At 37.2% G+C, this 21,542-nt stretch overlaps 1 protein-coding gene across 2 annotated transcripts; it reads left to right on the top strand.

Moving 5' to 3' along the window:
• The first annotated feature begins 708 nt into the window (after positions 1-708).
• Positions 709-15,979, top strand: LOC141349700 (protein TUNAR-like). Of its 2 annotated transcripts, none has more exons than XM_073853437.1 (2): positions 709-1,813; positions 15,014-15,979. In XM_073853437.1, exon 2 carries the CDS (start codon positions 15,054-15,056, stop codon positions 15,204-15,206), a length of 153 nt encoding a protein of 50 aa, XP_073709538.1. In that variant the 5' UTR covers positions 709-1,813; positions 15,014-15,053; the 3' UTR covers positions 15,207-15,979. The 2 variants fall into 2 exon arrangements, with proteins under 2 accessions (XP_073709538.1, XP_073709537.1); XM_073853436.1 differs by having other exon boundaries at positions 723-1,813; positions 15,011-15,979.
• The last annotated feature ends 5,563 nt before the right edge of the window (positions 15,980-21,542 follow it).

Genomic DNA, 21,542 nt, shown 5'->3' with positions numbered 1-21,542 from the left:
CAGCAATTAAAAGCCTGCTATTTGTACTTCTATGACTGAAAGTCTTTTAAAAGGCTTTTAAAGGTTTTAATCCAAAAAAATAACAATTTCATTAAAAATGAAACAACACATTTTTTTAACATTATTCTTAAACTGGGGTCTCCTTAATCCGCTTAGTTTTTCAGTTTACAAAGTCCGTCATCTAAATAGGGATTAGACATAGCGCCCGCACAACTGGCTTTTAAAGGGGATGAGAGATAAGACTCTCATTGGTTACGCCCAAAACACACCCATTACTCATTAGAAGGATAAGAACAACCCTTTTCGACCATGCGCTCAGCGCATAAACCATTTTTCCCATCGTTAAATTAGCAAAAGTGGCATTGGACATGCCCATTTAGACTGTGCGCCGTGCGCTTTAGACAATGCGCTTAGATTATTAAAATGGGCCCATAGTCTGTAAAGTCAGATTGTATTATATATGCATGGATATGGGCTCATATTAACATGAAAAAATACAGTAATAGGTGCTATAAAAACTGACATTGGCTGCATTTCAGAATATCCTTCAGTTGGACAATCCACAATCACATTTACATTGTATTTGGTTATATGTGTGCGTGCATGCATGCATGTGTGTGCGTGTGTGTTTTGTGGCCAGTGATATGAATGAATCAGTCTGTTACTGTCTCTGGGATCTTCCATGTGAACCGAGTGGGGGTGGCAATGGTAGGGGTTTACAGAGAGTGGGTGAGCAACACAGAGGAAGAAAAGAGCAAGGGAGGGAGGAACTGATGAAGAGAGAAAGAGACAGAGAGAGAGAGCAGCTCTGAGCAACACTGAGAGGAAGAATCACGTCGAGAAGATGCCAGCCAAAATATAAAGTGAAGAGGAAAAATCGGAGCAGATAACTTGCATGCAAATAAAGCTGGGACTGATTTCTCCTGCACGGATGAAAAAATAAACTTACCACAGATTCTTAAACCAAAGGCTGCAGATTAAGAAAAGCACATCTGAACGTCAAAGCAAATTTGGGACATTTCAAGTCATCTGGACATTGGTTGAGGTAACTGATGTTTGCTCTTTTATGTCAGAAGGGATGGCGATATTTAATGATGCCCCCTGATGCCTCCTCCTCCCACCGATCCGGCTCTCTTCTGGAACTTATTGCATGATCCTTCTGACCTTTGACCGCTTATCTTGCCATCTCTGTCTATTCTTCCCTTGGCTTGATCTTTAGGTCTTCCAAGAAGGCGTCTTTCAGAAGCAAGCAAAAGCTGTCTTCCAGTAAAAAGAGAATCAATCTTCCATTAGAAAGGTCTTCCAGCTTGTATTGCAATTACTTCAGTTCCACCTTTAAGTGAAACATGATTTCTGAGAGACCGTACAAAGGATCATTTCTGTAAGACTGCAAGACAGTTCGACCAAGAATTGCAACTTCTGTCATCCTTAAATTCAACACAAGCTGGGCAACATCACCAAGGCGGACATCCAATGCCTACTTGATGAATGAAGACAGCAGGATTGACGAACTTCAGAATGATGACTTTACAGCAAAAATAACACAGCTTTATCACACAACACATCAACAAGCTAAATTACTCTGTGGTAGAGGAACAGTCTGAAAAATCTTTACAGAATCTGAACCAGAATCTGGTGAAAATTGTGACAGAATTGTGACAGAACTGGACCAGGCGGACGACAGGGTGCAGGGGCACAGGAGCAGGGCTGCAAGGGGCTACCAAAGGCTGTCGCAGGTCCTGAAGGCATGGATCCAATACAGGAATAAACAACAGGACGGGAGGTATCAGCTTTCCCACTGGTACAATGTGTGGTGAGAAACGGCACTGTGTGAGAGCTTCACGTGAGTTTTTTCGCTGGATTCATTTGGTTTTATTCTTTAAACAATAAGACTTAGTGCTTTAAAAACATTTTGATGACCAAAATTCACAAAAGATGTCGCCTGGATCAGGGGTTGTGCAGTGGTCACCACCTATACTGTAAAAAAATTCTGTAGAAATTACAGTATTTCTGGGTATTACTGGGAACTAGCTGCCAGAAACTTACTGTAGATTTTACATTTATGTTATTTACTGACAACAGTTTATTCAAAGTTAAATGGACATGAAACGTTTTCAATCTTTATCTTTTACAGTAAGTTACTGTCAACCAGCTGCATAATTACAGCAAATATTTTACAGTGTATCACTGATTGATTTAATTCTGTGTAAAAAATGTAATCATTATATTAGTTTTAACAAAAACCCTCTAGCTTAAAATTATTATTACAGAAGGCAAATAATTTTGCTGAAATAAAGTAGTACAAAAAGTATGTACATTCATGCATTGCTGTTCAATGTTATGGTTGCAATAAAGGCATCACTTTAAAAAAATTGCTGTAATTTTGCAACTGGTTGCCAGTAACTTACTGTAGAAGATAAAGTCTAAAAATGTTTCATGTTCATTTAACTTTGAACAAAATGTCGCCAGTAAATAACACAAATGTAAAATCTATGGTAAGTTACTGCAGCTAGTTGCCAGTAATACCCATTAATAATGTAATTTCTACAGAAATGTTTTACAGTGCATTCAATGGGTTGGTTTATTGTACATATGGCTCCAAATGTGCTTCAGCTGACACACTGTAAAAAAATTCCGTAGAAATTTCAATGTTATTGCAGCTGGGTTGCCGGTAATTTACTGTAGATTTAAATTTATGTTATTTACTGGCAAGAGTTTGTTCAAAGTTAAATACATTTTAAATATTAACAAGTCTTTATCTTTACGGAATAAAACTATACAATAACAGCCTCATGCAAAGCATTCTGGGAACCAGAAATCATCATCAACCTTTTTCTGTTTTTTGCTTCAGATTTTGTTTCCCAGAATGTTTTGCTTGATGCCGTTTTTTTGTTTTACTCTGTAAAAACAAAGACTTGTAAATGTTTAATGTTCATTTAACTTTGAACAAAATGTTGCCAGTAAAAAACATAAATTTAAATCTACGGTAAGTTACCGGCAACCCAGCTGCAATTTCTATGGAATTTTGTTTATGAGATAGTTGTGTATGATCAAAAAATGTCATGACTTATGAGGGATCCCTCATAACAATCAAAGGGATAGTTCACCCAAAAATGAAAATTCTGTCATCATTTACTCACTCATATGTTGTTACAAACCTGCATTTATTTCTTTATTCTGACGAACACAAATTAAGATATTTTGAGTATTGTTTGCAACCAAATCATTCATTTCCATGTTATAAATTTTTCCTACTATGGAAGTGAATGTGGCTCATTAAAGGTTTGGTTTCAACCATTCCTCAATATATCTTCCTGAGAGTGAGTAAATGATGACAGAATTTTCATTTTTGGGGTGAACTATTCCTTTAAGTGAACTGTTCAATTTGATTACGGTTGTCTAGCTAGTTAGGGCACAAATCAGTGTCCTTAAGCCATTTCTAATGCCGATTTTCCAGTGCAGTGAAAAGAAGACAACAGATTTATGAAATGTTTCCTGGCTACAGCTCTACAACAGGGAGTGTAAGTGAAGCGAGGGGGTGGAGGGGAGTTGATCCTTGAACAGTCTGAGCTTCATCACCTCTAATGGCCTCGAGTGATTGTACACAAGTTATTGATGCCCATAAACACCCCCCTGGGTGTTAGAAAATCTGTCCTCCTTAAGTGTGACAAATGTGAATCACTGTGAAGGCAATGATCAGGCATTCATCTTAGTGGGAAATTTCTCTTTTCATGTAAAAACTCTGTCTTCCTTACTAAAAAAGTATTATAGTTACCATCTGGCAAATTATTTACCAATTATTTACGTATTACTATATAGATTAATATCTGCATGAGAGTTTTAGAATATGTTGTGACATTACCTTTAAGAATCAGTTTGTGGAATGTGCATCATAGTAACAAAGCTCTGAACAAATTAAAAAATATATAAACAAAATGTAAATATTGTAGAAATAAAATAGCCTACCCATAAATTCCCCCATCTCAAAAAACGACAATTGAATCAAAGGTTTGGAGTTACCTTAAAGGAATCAATTCATTGCATGCAGAAGTTGATTACAATCATCTCTTAAAATCTGTGGAAGTTCACAGTAATAGGCTTTATGCCCAGCTGCACTACTTCCTGAACTTCAGCCAGCTCCTTGTTTTCTGTCTGCCATTATTGGACAAACTGATTAATCCAGGTGTCAGGCACACCAGGATTAATCAGTTTGTCCAATATTGGCAGACAGGAAACAAGGAGCTGGCTAAAGTTCAGGAAGTAGTGCAGCTGGGCATAAAGCCTATTGGTAGGACCATGTCTGCCGAAAGTTTACATACAGGTGTGCATGATTGGTTTCATATGCATCACTGCATTACTGAAAAGTTGATTACAACCATTTCTGCAGGAGAAACTGTTTAGATGGTTTCAATTCACTTTTTATACCATTAGCAAAACATTTGTTTTGTCATTATCAGGACAACTCGGAGGTATCAAGAACCGGAAGTGCACATTAAATAGCGCAAGCTTCGTCAGATAGTGTCTACTTCAAAATGCAAAATATACGTTAGCAGCCAATGTTAATCATTTATTATTTGGGACAAATATGATGTTATTTAATGTTAAACTATTTGCTGCTCTGTGGTGCGACAGGGATTTGAGCAACTTCCTGAGTTGTAGCTGGGCGGCGCGGACAGGCGCCACCTGTCGTTGCCGCCACCTGGTGTGCGTATAATACTCATAGAAAGCAATGTGTTTCGAGTTTTTAAGAATGTGTCCTGTGTGCGACCCCCTTAAGAATCAAAACTCTAAGGCAGCATCTCCAAATTGCATAAGCAGTGTTTGCTTCAGGACTTACATCTGACATTAATATACAGTAGGCCCACCCAATGATTCACAATACAAAATACCAACAAAATTGTCAGGCTAAAATTGATTAATGTTTGCATGATTAGTGTTCGGGAAAGTTACTTTTAAAAGTAATGCGTTTGATATTAAGTTACTCCCCAAAAAAGTAACTAATTGCGTTACTTACTTTTCATGGAAAGTAATGCTTACGTTACTTTTAAGTTACTTTTGCGGTACGTTTTCTTACTTGGCTTGCTGTCTTTCAGGCCTTGCATGTGTTTTTATGAAGTTCTGCATTCAGAAATTGCATATTTTCATTGCAAAAATGTCAAGCTTTGGCCTGCCATCTTCATTTCTGACTCAAACTGTTCCCGCTAAGGCACGCATAGATTGCGTAATTCTACGTGACTACAATTAGTTTAATTCAGTACATTTTTTTATCAAATTAACTCTTTCACCGCCAGCATTTTTCATGATTTTCACAAAAGTTTAATGCCTTCCAGAAAATGCTTCTTTTAAATATATAAACATACAATATATGAAATAAAAGAACAGACCATCTGCTTTCAAACAAAAAAATCTGTTTCATCCTACCTTCATGTGTTCTGTTTTTATCACTTCTCAAATATGTGTAGGTTTCATCAAAAACACCAAAGTTTGAGCAAAAAGCTGAGATAATTACATTTTTGTGAAGGACTTTTGATAGAGATCAGATGCAGAGCGATCTTTAAAACATACACGGACATACAGCTGTTTGCCCTAGGGCAATACCTCCGGTTTTTATAAGTTGCGGAAGAGCGCCACCTACGTGGTGGATAATAGCGGTATTGCAGATTGACAAGATAACTCGTTAATGCCGGGGAAAGAGTTCATTAAACTGAAAAGTAACTAGCATTATTTTTTTAAAAAAGTAACTTAAATATTAACATATGTACATTTGTAAAGTAATGCACTACTTTACTCGTTACTTCAGAAAAGTAATATTATTACGTAATGCACATTACTTGAAATGCATTACCCCAACACTGGAAATGACAATATGCAAAATTATGAACATGTCATGCTGAGAGTGCAAATACATTAAACACATTTACATATATGCATTTGACAGACACACTTTGGTTTGTCTTTTTTCAGATTTAACCAGCTATTTTTGGTTAGGAAGAACCAATGAATATATTAACCAAATATCTTTGAACATGAAGCAGTGTAATTGTCCATGTTTGTGTACAACAGGTTCCAGTTACACAGAATTAAGTATTATGGTGGAAACAACCTAAATAAATAAAAAATATTGGAGGTTAAAGTGATTTATAGTGAATTTAGTCTATATGTTTGTATGTGTGTTCACTGGTAATTAAGCACACGACCTTTGTGTTTTTATGGCAATGAGTTATTATTTGAGCCAAAGTAGCACAAGGCAACGTACTGATGCAATATTTGCCCAAATGAAAATTGCAAATTTGCATTAAAACACTGTATTGTAAAGATTTGAATCATTGCAAAACCTATTGCAATGATAAGAAATGTTTAAAGGTTTTCTTCCATTATAAAGATGATGTTTATTTTGCGCTTCCAGCTGTGCACTATTATGTTGCTGGCTGGATTTCATTATTTGCATTCTTCCCATACTGCAGCCCTATAAGATTAGAATGTGACCCAATTCTGGCTTGCAACACACGATGTGCATTAGCATGTGTATTTACATTTATATTTTTCATTGTGTGCTTTATAAAATATCTGGAAGCCCAATCGATTACCACGGTTGTAACCACTGCTCCAGCTGTTTCACAAAACTGAACATGACAGGAAAATCTATAATGAAATGAAAAAGTTAGGGAAACAATCTATCCAAATCTTGTGCTCAGGTCTCTTTTTGCCCCACCATGGTAGCATGAATCATCAACTCTTTGTGTGGGTGTATTGGTGAGAGAGAGAGAGAGAGAGAGAGAGAGAGAGAGAGAGAGAGAGAGAGAGAGAGAGAGAGAGAGAGAGAGAGAGAGAGAGAGAGATGTATGTGAGTAGGATGCCGACAGAATGACCACATTAGTAAATATGTCTGTTATGACACGTTAACGTGTTTACAGTTCTCCTTTAACAAATACGGCACACAGTTCTACTTCTTTAAGGAAGTACCAACGCACAATCATAATCAGTCTATTCCCACTTCTTGGGAATATCGTTGTCGTAAAATTCTCACTTTCTGTGGGCCTTAAGGTCTTCAGCATTGAATTGGTTCAGTGACCCATAGTAATCTCATTATTTCCTCTGTTACACAATCACTCAAAACTCTTCATGCTCATCATTTCAATTCAGTGGGTGTGTTTCAAATCATATCTATGCATGTCTTTGCCTTATTATTTACATCTTTACCATGGACCTCTCTCTCTCTCTCCAGTGCCGTGGTTGGATAGTGCAGATCAAGGGGTGGTATTATTATAATAAGATCCCCTTCTGACATCACAAGGGGAGCCAAATTTTAGTGTCACATTTTTTTCACGTGCTTACAGAGAATGGTTTACCAAAACTAAGTTACTGGGTTGTTCTTTTTCTAGATTCATTGAAGCATTTGGGACTCAATTATAGCTCTTAAACATGGTAAAAGTCCGATTTTCATGATATGTCCCCTTTAAAGACATCTAATAGAAACACAGCCCAGATAGGCTTAAACAAAGTCAAAATTTGGGCTGTCAGTGAAAATTTAATAGATGTCTAACCCAATAATCTAATTGATTGTAGGATTTTCGAGCATCTTGATTTCAGTCCAGTATGTAATAATGCAAAACAAAGTTACTTTGAAGTTACCATGAAGTTGTACTTTAATTTTTAGAGGAAATTCAGTTCACCTTCAAAGGTGAATCCAACCTGATTTTTAAATGTATTTAGAGATATCTGCTATGTGAATGTCCCCAACTTGTCTGGTCAGAGAGAGTAAACCAGCTTGGTGACTTTGAAGGCAGGCAGAACTAGGCCATAGACGGTCCATTAGGGAGGAAGATCTGCTATTTTGAGTCCTTGGGCATAAGAGGTCTTCATGTCAGACTAATTGTGTTTTTGGGACTCTGAAAAGAAATGGACATAAAATCAAATGTTTGGGCTTTGATGTTTTAAAAATAAACCTGCTGTACAAAACCTAAACAAGTCAAAGTTTTAGAGCATTCTGTAATTATTTATTTTGTGTGGCGTTTTCATTTCTTTTAAGCAGTTTTGTTTTATTCTTCAATTCCTGTTCCCTTGTGATAAGCTATTGTTTTCTTATGGCCTAAGCTGAAAAGAAACTCATGCACAGACGGTCATCCAGGCTGCTCCTCTTAATGTGTTACACTAAACCAATGAGAACTAGGGCATAAGTCCAAAGTATCTCAAGACAATTAATTGCTTTGATTGTTTTTGTGCCAGATAGAAATTTGGCATCTCTTCAGATGGACTTCCTGATTATCATTGATATGATTTGATCTGACTGCTCTCTCTTCACAATAGAGATGTTTATAAAGGGTCATTCTAGGTCAATAATTCAGATTGAACTGTTTATTCTTACTTTCTGAAAGTGTTCTTGTGGTGTGTCCCATTTTGAATACTATCTAACCTAAATAGTATTTGAAATTAATAGTAGTGTGCCCTAAATCCTAGTATGTTGAAATTAGTATCATTTGCAGTGAGAATAAGTACAAATGCATGTCCACAGTAACGGGTTATATTACCTGATATCCATCAAGAAATTAAAAAAGTGATGCTTTACTGATTAAAATATATATTTAATAAATATAATACAGTAACTTAAGAAATAATGAATTAAGAAAAGCTAAGATGCAAGAATTGTATTTTGAAATTATGTACATTTAGATCAATCACTTATGTTATGCAATAGTACCAAGGCCGCCTTAATGCACGGGCTTACCTGGGCTGAAGCCCAGGGGCCTCCCAAGTTCAAGGGCCTCCCAAGTTTGCGATCATGATGAGCTGAAAAGGTCATATTGTTTTGTAACTTGTCAGGTTTTCTGTCAATCACTCTAATTGCACGTTTCATGGCTGCTGATTGGTCCGTTGTAACTTAACGTGAAATAAAATGTTAGACGTAACATATTTTTTATTCCGCGTAATGTAATTAAGTGCGCGTTGTCAACTTGACATTCCTGCACGATAGACTGAGTGTGACAGAGAAAGGGAAATAATCCACCAACAAATAAAAGAGTAATTTCTGAAATTATATAATAAAAACTAGTGAGGTGCAGGTCTCTCTCTCTTTCGTGCGCGCGCTCGCTCGTTCGCTCTCTCTGTGCTCCTGCAGCTGTCTGAGTCTCTGGCATGCAGAAGTCTCTCCAAACGTACGCAAGAAACTGTGCCGCTAAATTAAGAAAGGAGTTCCCGCACATAATGCTCTTAGTTGTTATAAAGTTTAAGTTTACTCGCGTTTATATCAGTGACGCGTGCGCAGCTGGAGCGATGTAGTTTGACGCGACGTTAGCTCACAGTACACAAATCTGTTGGTTTAGAAAGACGAGAAAGAGACGCAACGGTAAAGGTGCAAGTCTAAGAAAGTAAAGAGCGACAAGACCATCTCAAATGATCATCCCTTGATAGCACCATTATAATCTCATTATCTAAAGATCTTATATACAGGTATGTTCCCTGTCTGTCTTGTGCATATTCATACTTGGTCGTTTTACATGCTTGTATGCATAAATACTAAATACAATGCATACTATATCTTCAATAGCCTACAAAATAAATAAATGATTAAAAAACAAGATTATGTCTATAAAGACTTATCTTTTGTTATCATTAATGCATTTAACAAGATTCTGTCTATAAAGACTTATCTTTTGTTATCATTAATGCATTTTCACTTTAAAACTAACTTTAACTTACTATATTTTTAAAACGGTGGTGAGCATTTAGTTAGTGAGTGGCAATTTTCTGCAAATTTGTATATTTCAAAAACTATATAAATATAAAGCTTATAAACATATATACTTTCACACATTTTGGTTTTATTATCACCACATGTTGCTGTGTGTGGTTGTTAAATAAAGTGTCTTGTGTTTATGCTCAAGTGGGCTCAGTGATATGTTAATAACAATATTATGGTGTTTTCTGGCTCAAAGAGGGAAAACTCACTGTTGTATGTCTCGAAAGAAACTAATGCATTTTGATATGTAGATTACCTAGATATTACACTTAAAAAAATTACACCATAAACCGAGAGGAAGGGGGGCCTACAAAACCTCTTAGCCCCGGGGCCTCACATTAGGTTAAGGCGGCCCTGAATAGTACAGAGGTCTTCGACCTTTTTTAGGCCAAGGACCCCTTTATGGATAGAGAGGAAGAGCTGGGGACCCCAGTACATGTATCAAATCAAATTATGGATGTACATACTTTTTTATTATAGTTACATTACAAAGATATTAAAACCATTATTTTTTGTATACACAAATACTTACTTTCCATACTACATTGCATGACTGTATTAAAATGAAGGTTCCCCATTTTAATCAAGTTTTATATCATTTTATATATGAACCATCATTTTAATCAAGTTTTTTTTCATTTCTATTATTAGACTTTTAATGCGTTTTTTTTTTTGATACCTAATTTCATTCAAAATAATAATTAATTTAAACAATATTTGGAGGCCCCCCAATAATACCACCACGGACCCCCTTGGGGCCTTGGACCCCCTGTTGAAGACCCATGCAATAGTATGTACTGGTAACTGCATACTCTTTTGCTATGCACTCACACACTTTTTCCATCACAGAAATATAGGACATGCTTTTTGTGTATATTAATGTGAACTGGGGTGCATTAGTGCTTTAAAGGAATACTTAAACAATTCAAATTAGCACATCACCTTAATGCCATCCTGGTGTATACTGTATGACTTTATTTCTTTAGCCAAACACAATTTAACGCTAGGCCTATATTAAATTTAGAGTCATTTTATAGGCTCCTTGTAATAGTACTAACTACTGGTCACGTGTTTGAAGCCCATCCATCATCAGAAAAGGAAATTGATAAAACTCCTGTGGGTAATGTCTAATGTGTCTCATAAATGCAGGTTTTCTCATGACACCTATCACGACTACTCACAAAACTCATAAATAATCAAAAATCGTCTTATATACTGACGTGAAACCTAGATTTTTGTGTAATCTGAATTCTTTTAAACGTGTATATGCAAGTTATTGGTCTCATGCTTTAGACATACTTTATTCACAGTTCAAATCCCTTGAAAAGTCTCTAAATCAATCTCATGGTTTTATATAATTAAATATCACATCATAATTTTTAATTAGCTTATTCCTCATAATAACACAAAATAACTAGCAATAATTATTAAAGCAGAAAATAAGTTTGTAAATCTGCTATACTGAATAATACATGAGGCACATTTGAAAATAATATGCTGCTTCTTATCCTGCATTATTATGTAATATAGACATTTCAGAAACTGATTGACACCTTCGAAGTTAAAGCAAAATGGCCGATGATGAGACTGATCAGAACAGCTGAGTGGAAAAGGTTTAAAAAGAGTTCCTACTTACACACTTACACTCCTTCTTCTTTTTTATTTCTTTCTTTACACACACACACACACACACACATAAACTTTCATTGGATATATGGCGATAAAGCCGCTGTGGCTGGTTACACGCAGGTCAAGGTGAACCATTAAATATATGGACACTCCATTGGTAGTTTCAGCAGAAAGTAGGAGACCTGTCACAAGGGCAGAGACCACAGAGACCCAGAAACTCATCTTCTCCTTGACAGATGCCCAAGGGACAGAAAATCAAGTAGTCTGAGAGCGGTTAGACTGAGAGAACGATCATATTGAGTGCTCTTTAACCCTTCAGTGGAAATTTAGAAAAGAGAAAGAAAGAAAGAGAACTTCTACTGTTTGCATTGTACTGTGTCCTGTTTATACTCGGATAGGGACTAAATTTAACCACATTAAACACACTTGTGTCTCCTTGAGATCCCTTATAATATTAATATTGCAGCATAGGCACTTGTAATGTGGGGATGTCTGAAGGGTTATGACTAATGTATGATTTGTGGACTGAACTAAAAGTGTATCACTGGACTTCTTTCTGAATTTAAACTGCATGAACAGATGCTTTCTAGAGTCAGAACAATCCGAATGACCTGGTGAATTTATGTCAGTCAATAAATGTTTATTGTAAATACACTGTTGATATAATATACACTCACCTTAAGGATTATTAGGAACACCATACTAATACTGTGTTTGACCCCCTTTCGCCTTCAGAACTGCCTTAATTCTATGTGGCATTGATTCAATAATGTGCTGAAAGCATTCTTTAGAAATGTTGGCGCATATTGATAGGATAGCATCTTGCAGTTGATGGAGATTTGTGGGATGCACATCCAGGGCACGAAGCTCCCGTTCCACCATATCCCAAGATGCTCTATTTGGGTTGAGATTTGGTGACTGTGGGGGCCATTTTAGTACAGTGAACTCATTGTAATGTTCAAGAAACCAATTTAAAATGATTTGAGCTTTGTGACATGGTGCATTATCCTGCTGGAAGTAGCTATCAGAGGATGGGTACATGGTGGTCATAAAGGGATGGACATGGTCAGAAACAATCCTCAGGTAGGCTGTGGCATTTAAATGGCACTAAGGGGCCTAAAGTGTCCCAAGAAAATATCCCCCACACCATTACACCACCACCACCAGCCTGCACAGTGGTGACAAGGCATGATAAATCCATGTTCTCATTCTGCTTACGCCAAATTCTGACTTTACCATCTGAATGCCTCAACAGAAATCGAGACTCATCAGACCAGGCAAAATTTTTCCAGTCTTCAACTGTCCAATTTTGGTGAGCTTGTGCAAATTGTAGCCTCTTTTTCCTATTTGTAGTGGAGATGAGTGGTACCCGGTGGGGTCTTCTGCTGTTGTAGCCCATCCGCCTCAAGGTTGTGTGTGTTGTGGCTTCACAAATGCTTTGCTGCATACCTTGGTTGTAACGAGTGGTTATTTCAGTCAAAGTTGCGCTTCTATCAGCTTGAATCAGTCGGCCCATTCTCCTCTGACCTCTAGCTTCAATAATTCATTTTTCGCCCACAGGACTGCCGCATACTGCATGTTTTTCCCTTTTCACACCATTCATTGTAAACCATAGAAACGGTTGTGCGTGAAAATCCCAGTAACTGAGCAGATTGTTAAATACTCAGACCAGCCCGTCTGGCACCAACAACCATACCAAGCTCAAAATTGCTTAAATCACCTTTCTTTCCCATTCTGACATTCAGTTTGGAGTTCATGAGATTGTCTTGACCAGGACCACACCCCTAAATGCATTGAAGCATCTGGCATGTGATTGGTTGATTAGATAATTGCATTAATGAGAAATTAAACAGGTGTTCCTTATAATCCATTAGGTGAGTGTATATACTGTATATATTGTAACTTTTAAATAGAGTGGTAATGATTTAAATATATTTTATAAAATGTTTAATTAAATTTTATAAAGAAGATATACAACACCATGTCAGAACCGCACCATGTGTCTGTCACAAATAGCATAAAACAAACGTAAGTCAACTGAACAGCAGCAGTGCTGTTTTGGTCTTGTGCTAGCATTGAATTATTTTAAAGAGGTACTTCGTACAATGGATAGAACAAGGTTGAGTCATTGAGTTCATTAGATTATGCTTATTTTTTTGACAGTAGTTTTAGGCTGTTGGGTTTGCACAGAGAGTCAACAAACACTGTAATCTTGCATTCTTCCTTTCCACCCCCACCTTTATTTCTTTTTTGTTGTTCTTTTGTTCTTATTATTCTGACACAGTGCAGGGGTTTTCTACAAGCTCTACAAGTTGTTGGGTTTTAAACATTTCCCTTGTATGAGGAACATCTCTGTGGGCCAGCAGGTGGGTAGTGTTTTACAACCTATCCTATACGACTGTTTAGGTCATTTGTTCATTCCCCCAAATGCGACCCACAGATGCGTTTATTATATTAGCAGGTGGAATTTAATATATTGGTGTGTGAAATTATATACTGGGGTATAATTTTGCAATGATGACATGCATTGGGAAATTATTTTCAATTTAATTGTTTTAATTGTATTAAAAACATAGTTTTTCATGCTCTTTTTTTCAAATCCAAATTTCAATCAACCAAAACAACTTATTTTTGCTTTTAAAGAAGTCTCACTTCCTGCTCCTTTATGTCTCCCCATCTCTGTGTTTCTCTTTCATTCTGCTTCCACTCCCCCTCATTTCCAGCAGCCGTTTGGATGCTTTGCGTGGGGATGTGCAATGTTCCTTTGAGCTTGCGAGGCAGTCGGGCCATGTGCGAGTGGCTTTCTGAGTGGGCCTGGAGCATGGAGGTGCCACTTGTATTTTCCCCTAATTGGGTTGGAAATAATTGTGTTTCACCGCTGAATGGTTACGCCAAAGCAGAGTGGAGAGAGGGTGACAGCCTTGTCTCACAGGGTCTCGTGGGTCTTTATGCTGCTGTAACAGCTGCCTAACTCACTGCTGTTTACCCCCGGCCATCTTCTGTGATGCGAAACTGTTAACAAACACCTGAGAAAATGTACCGTTTTGTTGGGCATATTTCATGGAAGCCCTCGAAGACGTGTGCATCTACTTGCTTCCCGTCCAATTGATTAGTCTTTTAATGACGAGGTGGCAAAACTGTCAACCCGTTATTACACTGAGCACGGATTATAAAATATTCACTTTGACATGTGGATCATGTCAGATTAGAGGGGTGGCCAGATTCATGAAACGAGACGGAAATGAGCTCTAAATTTAGGACATGCCCTTCAGTCATTTTGTGGATAATTGTAACATGCTCTTATGATTTAAACATTTGTTAGATTTCTCAACTTCAAACCAAACACGAGGACTCATGTGTGTGCATTACTGCAGTCTCAAAAAATATGAGTATTTAACACCTTACAAAACTTCAGTTTTACTATTCAGAAAACGTTAGCAACCACATAGCATCACGTTTACAACCATCTAAAACACCTCACCAGCCACCTACACCATAGCAACAACCCAGAACACCTGCAATGTCATAGCAACATGCTAACAACTATGAACTAACAAACGTCTTAGCATTTTAGCAGCCCAGCATTTAGTATGTCTTGCATGTATCTTCTTTCCTTAAATTCTCTCTCTTTCTGTTTCTCTATAGCAGGCTTGGCGCCTCCTGGAGGTGGCGATCAGTGATATTAAACATGCTCCCCCATGGCCATCATCACAGGTGCCGGGCCATTGTGGAGGAGTCGGAGAATGATCGGGAGGAGAGGATTCTTGCAATACTAGGGATTATTGGGACTGTGCTGAACCTACTGGTAGTCATCTTTGTCTACATCTACACCACTTTTTAAGATCCTAGGTTACAGGATGCCCTCATCAGCTAGAGGAATGGCAAAGGGGCAGAGAAGAACAACTGTGGGAAAAGACTTTTCAACAAAAACCTACAAGCAGTGCCTGATCTGTTCAGTCGGTCTACAAATGCTGAGATGTTTTAGATTCAGTTTAGTATAAAAGATTATATTTCATTTGTTTAATTATTCCATGTATCTGTTCATTTTGTATAGTCTTAAAAATAACTGCATGTTGTCTGATTTCTGACATAACTATTGCCGTATATGCTGTTTCTTTCAGATTTGTGTAACGTTCACTTACAGCAGACCTGATGTTGTCTGGGTCCAGAGAAGAGTAACATAAAGATCTACAGTACAGGGGATATTAAGGCACTAAATTCTGCTTTTAAGCATGCAGAGTTAGGAGAGAGTCTCTTTATTAGATTTGTCGATTTATTGCTTTAGTCAGATTTCTCTTAATATGAAGCACAAAACAGCAGAATAATAACTTTGATTTGTTCTCAGGCATTTAGCAGGCTAAGCAAAACTGGGAACTGATGGCCTCTTTTGTTGCTGTCACACTCATAATGTACCCTTTCTACTTAATGTACTTTTTGACAAATTTAAACCTGAGATAATAGTGCTGTAATAGTTTTGTATAACAAATGTGGTAAGAAATTCTGCACAATAAGAGATATGAATCATTTTGAAATGATAGAAAAGACAGTGTTGGACGAATAATATTGTTTTGAAAGAAAATGAAAGAAAATTAATAAAGTTAAAGAGAAACTGCATCCAAAATGTGTACTCATTTTAAATAATTTACCATTTCATTTTTTATCTGTGTGTGTGTGTGTTTATGGTTGTAGGTTTTAAATGGTGATTAACAGCTGATGATGATGGCAACCGAGTCATTACAGTGTGAATCCCTTGGAATTTCAAATGCAGTTGGGCCAGCTGGCAAAAGCATGAATTAAGACCTTTGGTGTGTGTTGCTCTCCAACACACAGCCATAGGAAAATAAACACAAAGATGATGTCTGTGGGTATAAAATAAAGATTTCTCTCTCTCAGATAAAGACGTCAGAAGAGAGAGAGAGAGAGAGAGAGAGAGAGAGAGAGAGAGAAAGAGAGAGAGCAGGAACCACTGAAAGCTGACATGGCTCCAGGAGACACATGCCATCTGCTCTCCTCATGAACAGTGGAGTTTATACCCACATTATGTCGTTTTATAGTTTTTAGTTTTCCTGTGTTGTTCTATAGAAATACACAATGTTTACATGCACTATTTTGTGTTACTATATTATTTACAAAGTGTATTCTCTACACTGTCAGAAAAAAAGTGCTGTCACTGGTACCTTGTACCTTTTAAAAAGGTACTAATGTGTGCCATTTAGGTACAGATATGTACCTTTGAGGTAACAGCATGTACTTTTGAGTTACTAGTATGCATCTTTTAGGTACAAAATTTGTATACTTTTTGAAAGGGTCTGCCCCAGTGACAGCTGTTCTTTTTTTTGCGAGTGTACATTATATTGTACAGTCACCTAAAGGATTATTAGGAACACCATACTAATACTGTGTTTGACCCCCTTTCGCCTTCAGAACTGCCTTAATTCCACATGGCATTGATTCAACAAGGTGCTGAAAGCATTCTTTAGAAATGTTGGCCCATATTGATAGGATAGCATCTTGCAGTTGATGGAGATTTGTGGGATGCACATCCAGGGCACGAAGCTCCCGTTCCACCACATCCCAAAGATGCTCTATTGGGTTAAGATCTGGTGGCTGTGGGGGCCATTTTAGTACAGTGAACTCATTGTCATGTTCAAGAAACCAATTTGAAATGATTCAAGCTTTGTGACATGGTGCATTATCCTGCTGGAAGTAGCCATCAGAGGATGGGTATGGTGGTCATAAAGGGATGGACATGGTCAGAAACAATGCTCTGGTAGGCCGTGGCATTTAAATGATGCCCAATTGGCACTAAGGGGACTAAAGTGTGCCAAGAATACATCCCCCACACCATTACACCACTAGCCTGCACAGTGGTAACAAGGCATGATGGATCCATGTTCTCATTCTGTTTATGGCAAATCCTACCATCTGAATGTCTCAACAGAAATCGAGACTCATCAGACCAGGCAACATTTTTTTAGTTTTCAACTGTCCAATTTTGGTGAGCTCGTGCAAATTGTATCCTCTTTTTCCTATTTGTAGTGGAGAAGAGTGGTACCCGGTAACTTCTGCTGTTGTAGCCCATCCGCCTCAAGGTTGTGCGTGTTGTGGCTTCACAAATGCTTTGCTGCATACCTCGGTTATAACGAGTGGTTATTTCAGTCAAAGTTGCTCTTCTATCAGCTTGAATCAGTCGGACCCATTCTCCTCTGACCTCTAGCATCAACAAGGCATTTTTCGGCCACAGGACTGCCACATACTGGATGTTTTTCCCATTTCACACAATTCTTTGTAAACCCTGGAGATGTGAAATACTCAGACCGGCCCGTCTGGCACCAACAACCATGCCACAGTCAAAATTGCTTGAATCACCTTTCTTTCCAATCCTGACATTCAGTTTGGAGTTCAGGAGATTGTCTTGACCAGGACCACATCCCTAAATGCATTGAAGCAACTGCCATGTGATTGGTTGATTAGATAATTGCATTAATGAGAAATTGAACAGGAGTTCCTAATAATCCTTTAGGTGAGTGTATATTGTTGTATTTGTATGAAATACACATTCATTCTTGACCTAATGTTTTATTTATTTGAATAATATGTAAAAAAAACACACATTTCATACTAAACAGGTTGTGAATACACATTTTACTTTTCTGTATTTCTCTAATGATTTGACTGTCCATCAATTGTAAACAAGTAAAAGGTTTCTTTCTTTTAAAAATGCTGGGTTGTTTTTAACCCAGGGCTGGGTTCACCCAGCAGCGTGTTCTGTCCAATAGTGACCCAGCCCTGGGTTAAAAACAACCCAGCATTTTTTAAAGATACTTTATCATTAATGTTATGTTTCTCGTTTTACAAAAGATTTACAAAACTTGTGACTATCATATCAAAGTGGCATAACCATCATAGAGGTAACTATTTTGTAGTCATGTGACAATCGCTCTTTGTCCTTGTTGACAGTACCCATTAACATCTATAGCAGGATAAAGAAATAAAGTCAATGGGTACAGTCTACTGTGTGCTTACCAACATTTATTTAAAAAATATCTTCTTTCCTGTTTTAAGGGCACCTATTATGCAAAATTTTACAAGTATGTGTGGGTACAAATGTGTGTTGGCAACACAACCACCCTTCAATGAAAAAATCTACCCACTTCTTTTTTTAATCCCCAAACTAGACATGCTGTCTTGATTCTCTTAATAATGTGATGTCATACTGATAAAGCCCCGCCCTGACCACTGACTGACAGACCTGCTTTACCATAGTTTCCACCCTCAGCGAGTTGTCTGCCATATTTCAAGAGTGAGACAGTATTGTCTCAGACTGTATTCAAAGGAATCAGATATATTTTAACTGAATGCGTTCACTGTCTCTTTTAGTAAGGGAGTGAGAAGCTGTAGCTCATTTGCATTTAAAGGTACAAACAAAAAAAACAGCAAGTTTTTGCTCCAACTCTAATAAGGGCATTACTATAATAAATTATCTATGGGGTATTTTGAGCTGAAACATTACAGACACATTCTGGTCAAGGCCGGGCTTTATTACATCTTGTAAAAATGGCCATAATAGGTGCACATTAAAGATATAGCGGAAGATTTTCTTTTTCCGGGTGGATCATCTAGACTATTGGTCATCCCAGTTGTCAATCATTCTGATGATATGTTGACGTAAGGCCGTCATACGTGTTCGTCCATAGGTTTGCTTTCTGCACATGCAAACTTTCAGGTGTATATGTGCGGTGGGTTATGGTTTCAACCATTAATTGAAGCTTGCATTCTCTCTGGAGCAGGTAGAGTGTTGCGCATGTGCATTTTTTTTTAAAAGTGGAGGGGCGGTTCTTTTCAAAAATTCGTGAAAATCTTCGGCTATACCTTTAACAGAATAAAAAGAACTCATACAGGTTTAGGACAACATGAGGGTGAATAAATGATGACAGAATTTCAATGTTTGGGTGAACTATCTCTTTAATGCCAAATGAGCAGAAAATTATTAGTCTAATCACGTGAATAGTACATTTTTGACTATTTTCAAATAGCAAATAGCTACAGTCATACTTGGATTACTGGCTTATCTGTAAAACCAAGTACCAGTAATGCTTTGATGTTTTAACTGAGTTTATTAAGAATACAAGGAACGCAATAACATGCTTTCATATTCCTATAGTCCTGAATCTTTTAAGTCTGTCAGCCACATACTAAAATCTTTTAAATATAAAGGCACTTAAATATTTCAATACCGTCATGAGACTGTTTGGTTTTTGTCTAAGGAGAACATGACTCTATTTAGAAACAGAATGCTTCTTTAATGGCGGATAAAGGGGATGCAAGGGAACTTCTTGTATTTGTTTTATTCCCTAATCAGGCATTACCTCTATATCAACCAAGCCATGGCAATATCTCAGAGAGATCAGTCTTTAGATCTGCTTGTCTGCTACACATCTCTACACGTTGTCCCAGGTACGTCAGACGCAGAGAACAGCATGTTCTCAAAATACAGACTGAGAAGATCCTGCAGCCCTTTCGACTGTTTCCTTAATTTTTTACACAGACCTTCTGTTTGGATTCTCTGTTTTAAAGGATTTTTATGTATGAATTTAACCATAAATGTTAACTGAGGCAGAAACATCACTTGTTACTACAAAACAGATTACGGTTTTAAATATACAAGAGCGTTATTCCAAGAACTACAGTGATCTAGAATAAATCTTTCACATAAAGCCCCACAACATAAACAAACGGCTTTTGTGGACCAAACTTAGCCGGAAGTTAACTTGGGCCCAGACGCCAACCATGTGCGTGCTTTCGATAAAAGGTCAATGATAAAAGAATATATAAAGGTATTGGATTAACAGGCAACATTTTTTGCCGTTTTCACTTATTTTACTATCATACTATCATGCTTTATACTATGTACTATCATGCTAGTTCTTTTTACTTCAGGACCTATTATCACACATTACGTGGCAGTGCAACACAGCACCTAACTAATAATGACCTTAAAACAAACTGATATGAAAGTGTGCTTAGACATCAATTTAGGGTTAGGGTTAGGTTAGGGTTAGGTTAGGGTTAGGAAAATATCTCACTACACACTATCAGAAAAATTGTCAAAATGGTCCCAAGCCGTCACTGCGGCTGTACCCTTTAAAAAGACCCTCGTGTACCATACATTTGATATCATTGTGTATACCTTTGCGGTATTAATATGCACTCTTTGGTACAAATATGTACTGTACCTCAAAGTCAGGTGCAAATGTGTACTTTTTAAAAGGATGCTTCCCCAGGGACTGATATGGACAATTTTTGATCATTTTTTTCTGACAGTGTGGTATCTTTAAGATTATGTAGCTTTGCATGGGGAAACACCCCACACATTTCTGCAGAAAATCTAGAAATCTAGTTGTCTTAATGAGATCATGCAGTTACATAATACAGCATAATGCAGCAACATCACTGAATATCTTATATATGCATATACCTTATACAGTGTACTCAGCCCTCTGGTGTAGCACTGATGAAAGACTCAGATATTGTCATAGGCTTTATCAAAAGTATGAGCTTCATTTTTTTCTCTGTTACTGGCTTTAATAGCATATTAAACACATTAATTCTGTTCTTTTCTTCAGTCTTTGTAGAAAACAATGTGCAGGACTAACAAAAAGCAAATAACTGCATATTAAACTGAAATAAAAAAAAATGCAATTTTCAATTTTATCCAAAGCGACTTAAAGTGATACTCCAGCCAATTATCAAAATGACCCCATGATTTGCTCACCCACAAGCAATCCAAAATACTTATGTCCATCTTTTATCAGACAAATACATTTGGAGTTATTTATGTCTTTGCTCTTCCCAGCTTAATAGAAAACAAGGGATCAGACTTCAAAAAAACTCAAAAAAGTGCATTCATCCTTCTCAAAGGTAATCTGCATGACTCCAAAATTATTCTAACAGTTTATAAAGTTTAAAATATGGATATTGTTCTTACGAAATTGCATTAACCCCTTGGAGCCGCATGGATTACATCTGTGAAGATGGATGCAGTTTTTTGGGCTTCAAGTCAAAAGTTGTTTCCTGATCCCTGTTTTCTATCATTATAAAGCTTGAAAGAGCAAATAACTTCAAATGTGTTAGTCTGAAAGATCATGGGCATGTGTATCTCGGATTACATGAGGGG

This window comes from Misgurnus anguillicaudatus, chromosome 15 (assembly GCF_027580225.2).
Source record: "Misgurnus anguillicaudatus chromosome 15, ASM2758022v2, whole genome shotgun sequence".
Lineage (NCBI taxonomy): Eukaryota > Metazoa > Chordata > Actinopteri > Cypriniformes > Cobitidae > Misgurnus > Misgurnus anguillicaudatus.
This window is presented reverse-complemented; position numbering and strand designations above follow the sequence as displayed.

Excerpts from the sequence above, each read along its gene's own strand:
- LOC141349700 (XM_073853437.1), top strand. The coding sequence starts at position 15,054 with ATGCTCCCCCATGGCCATCATCACAGGTGCCGGGCCATTGTGGAGGAG.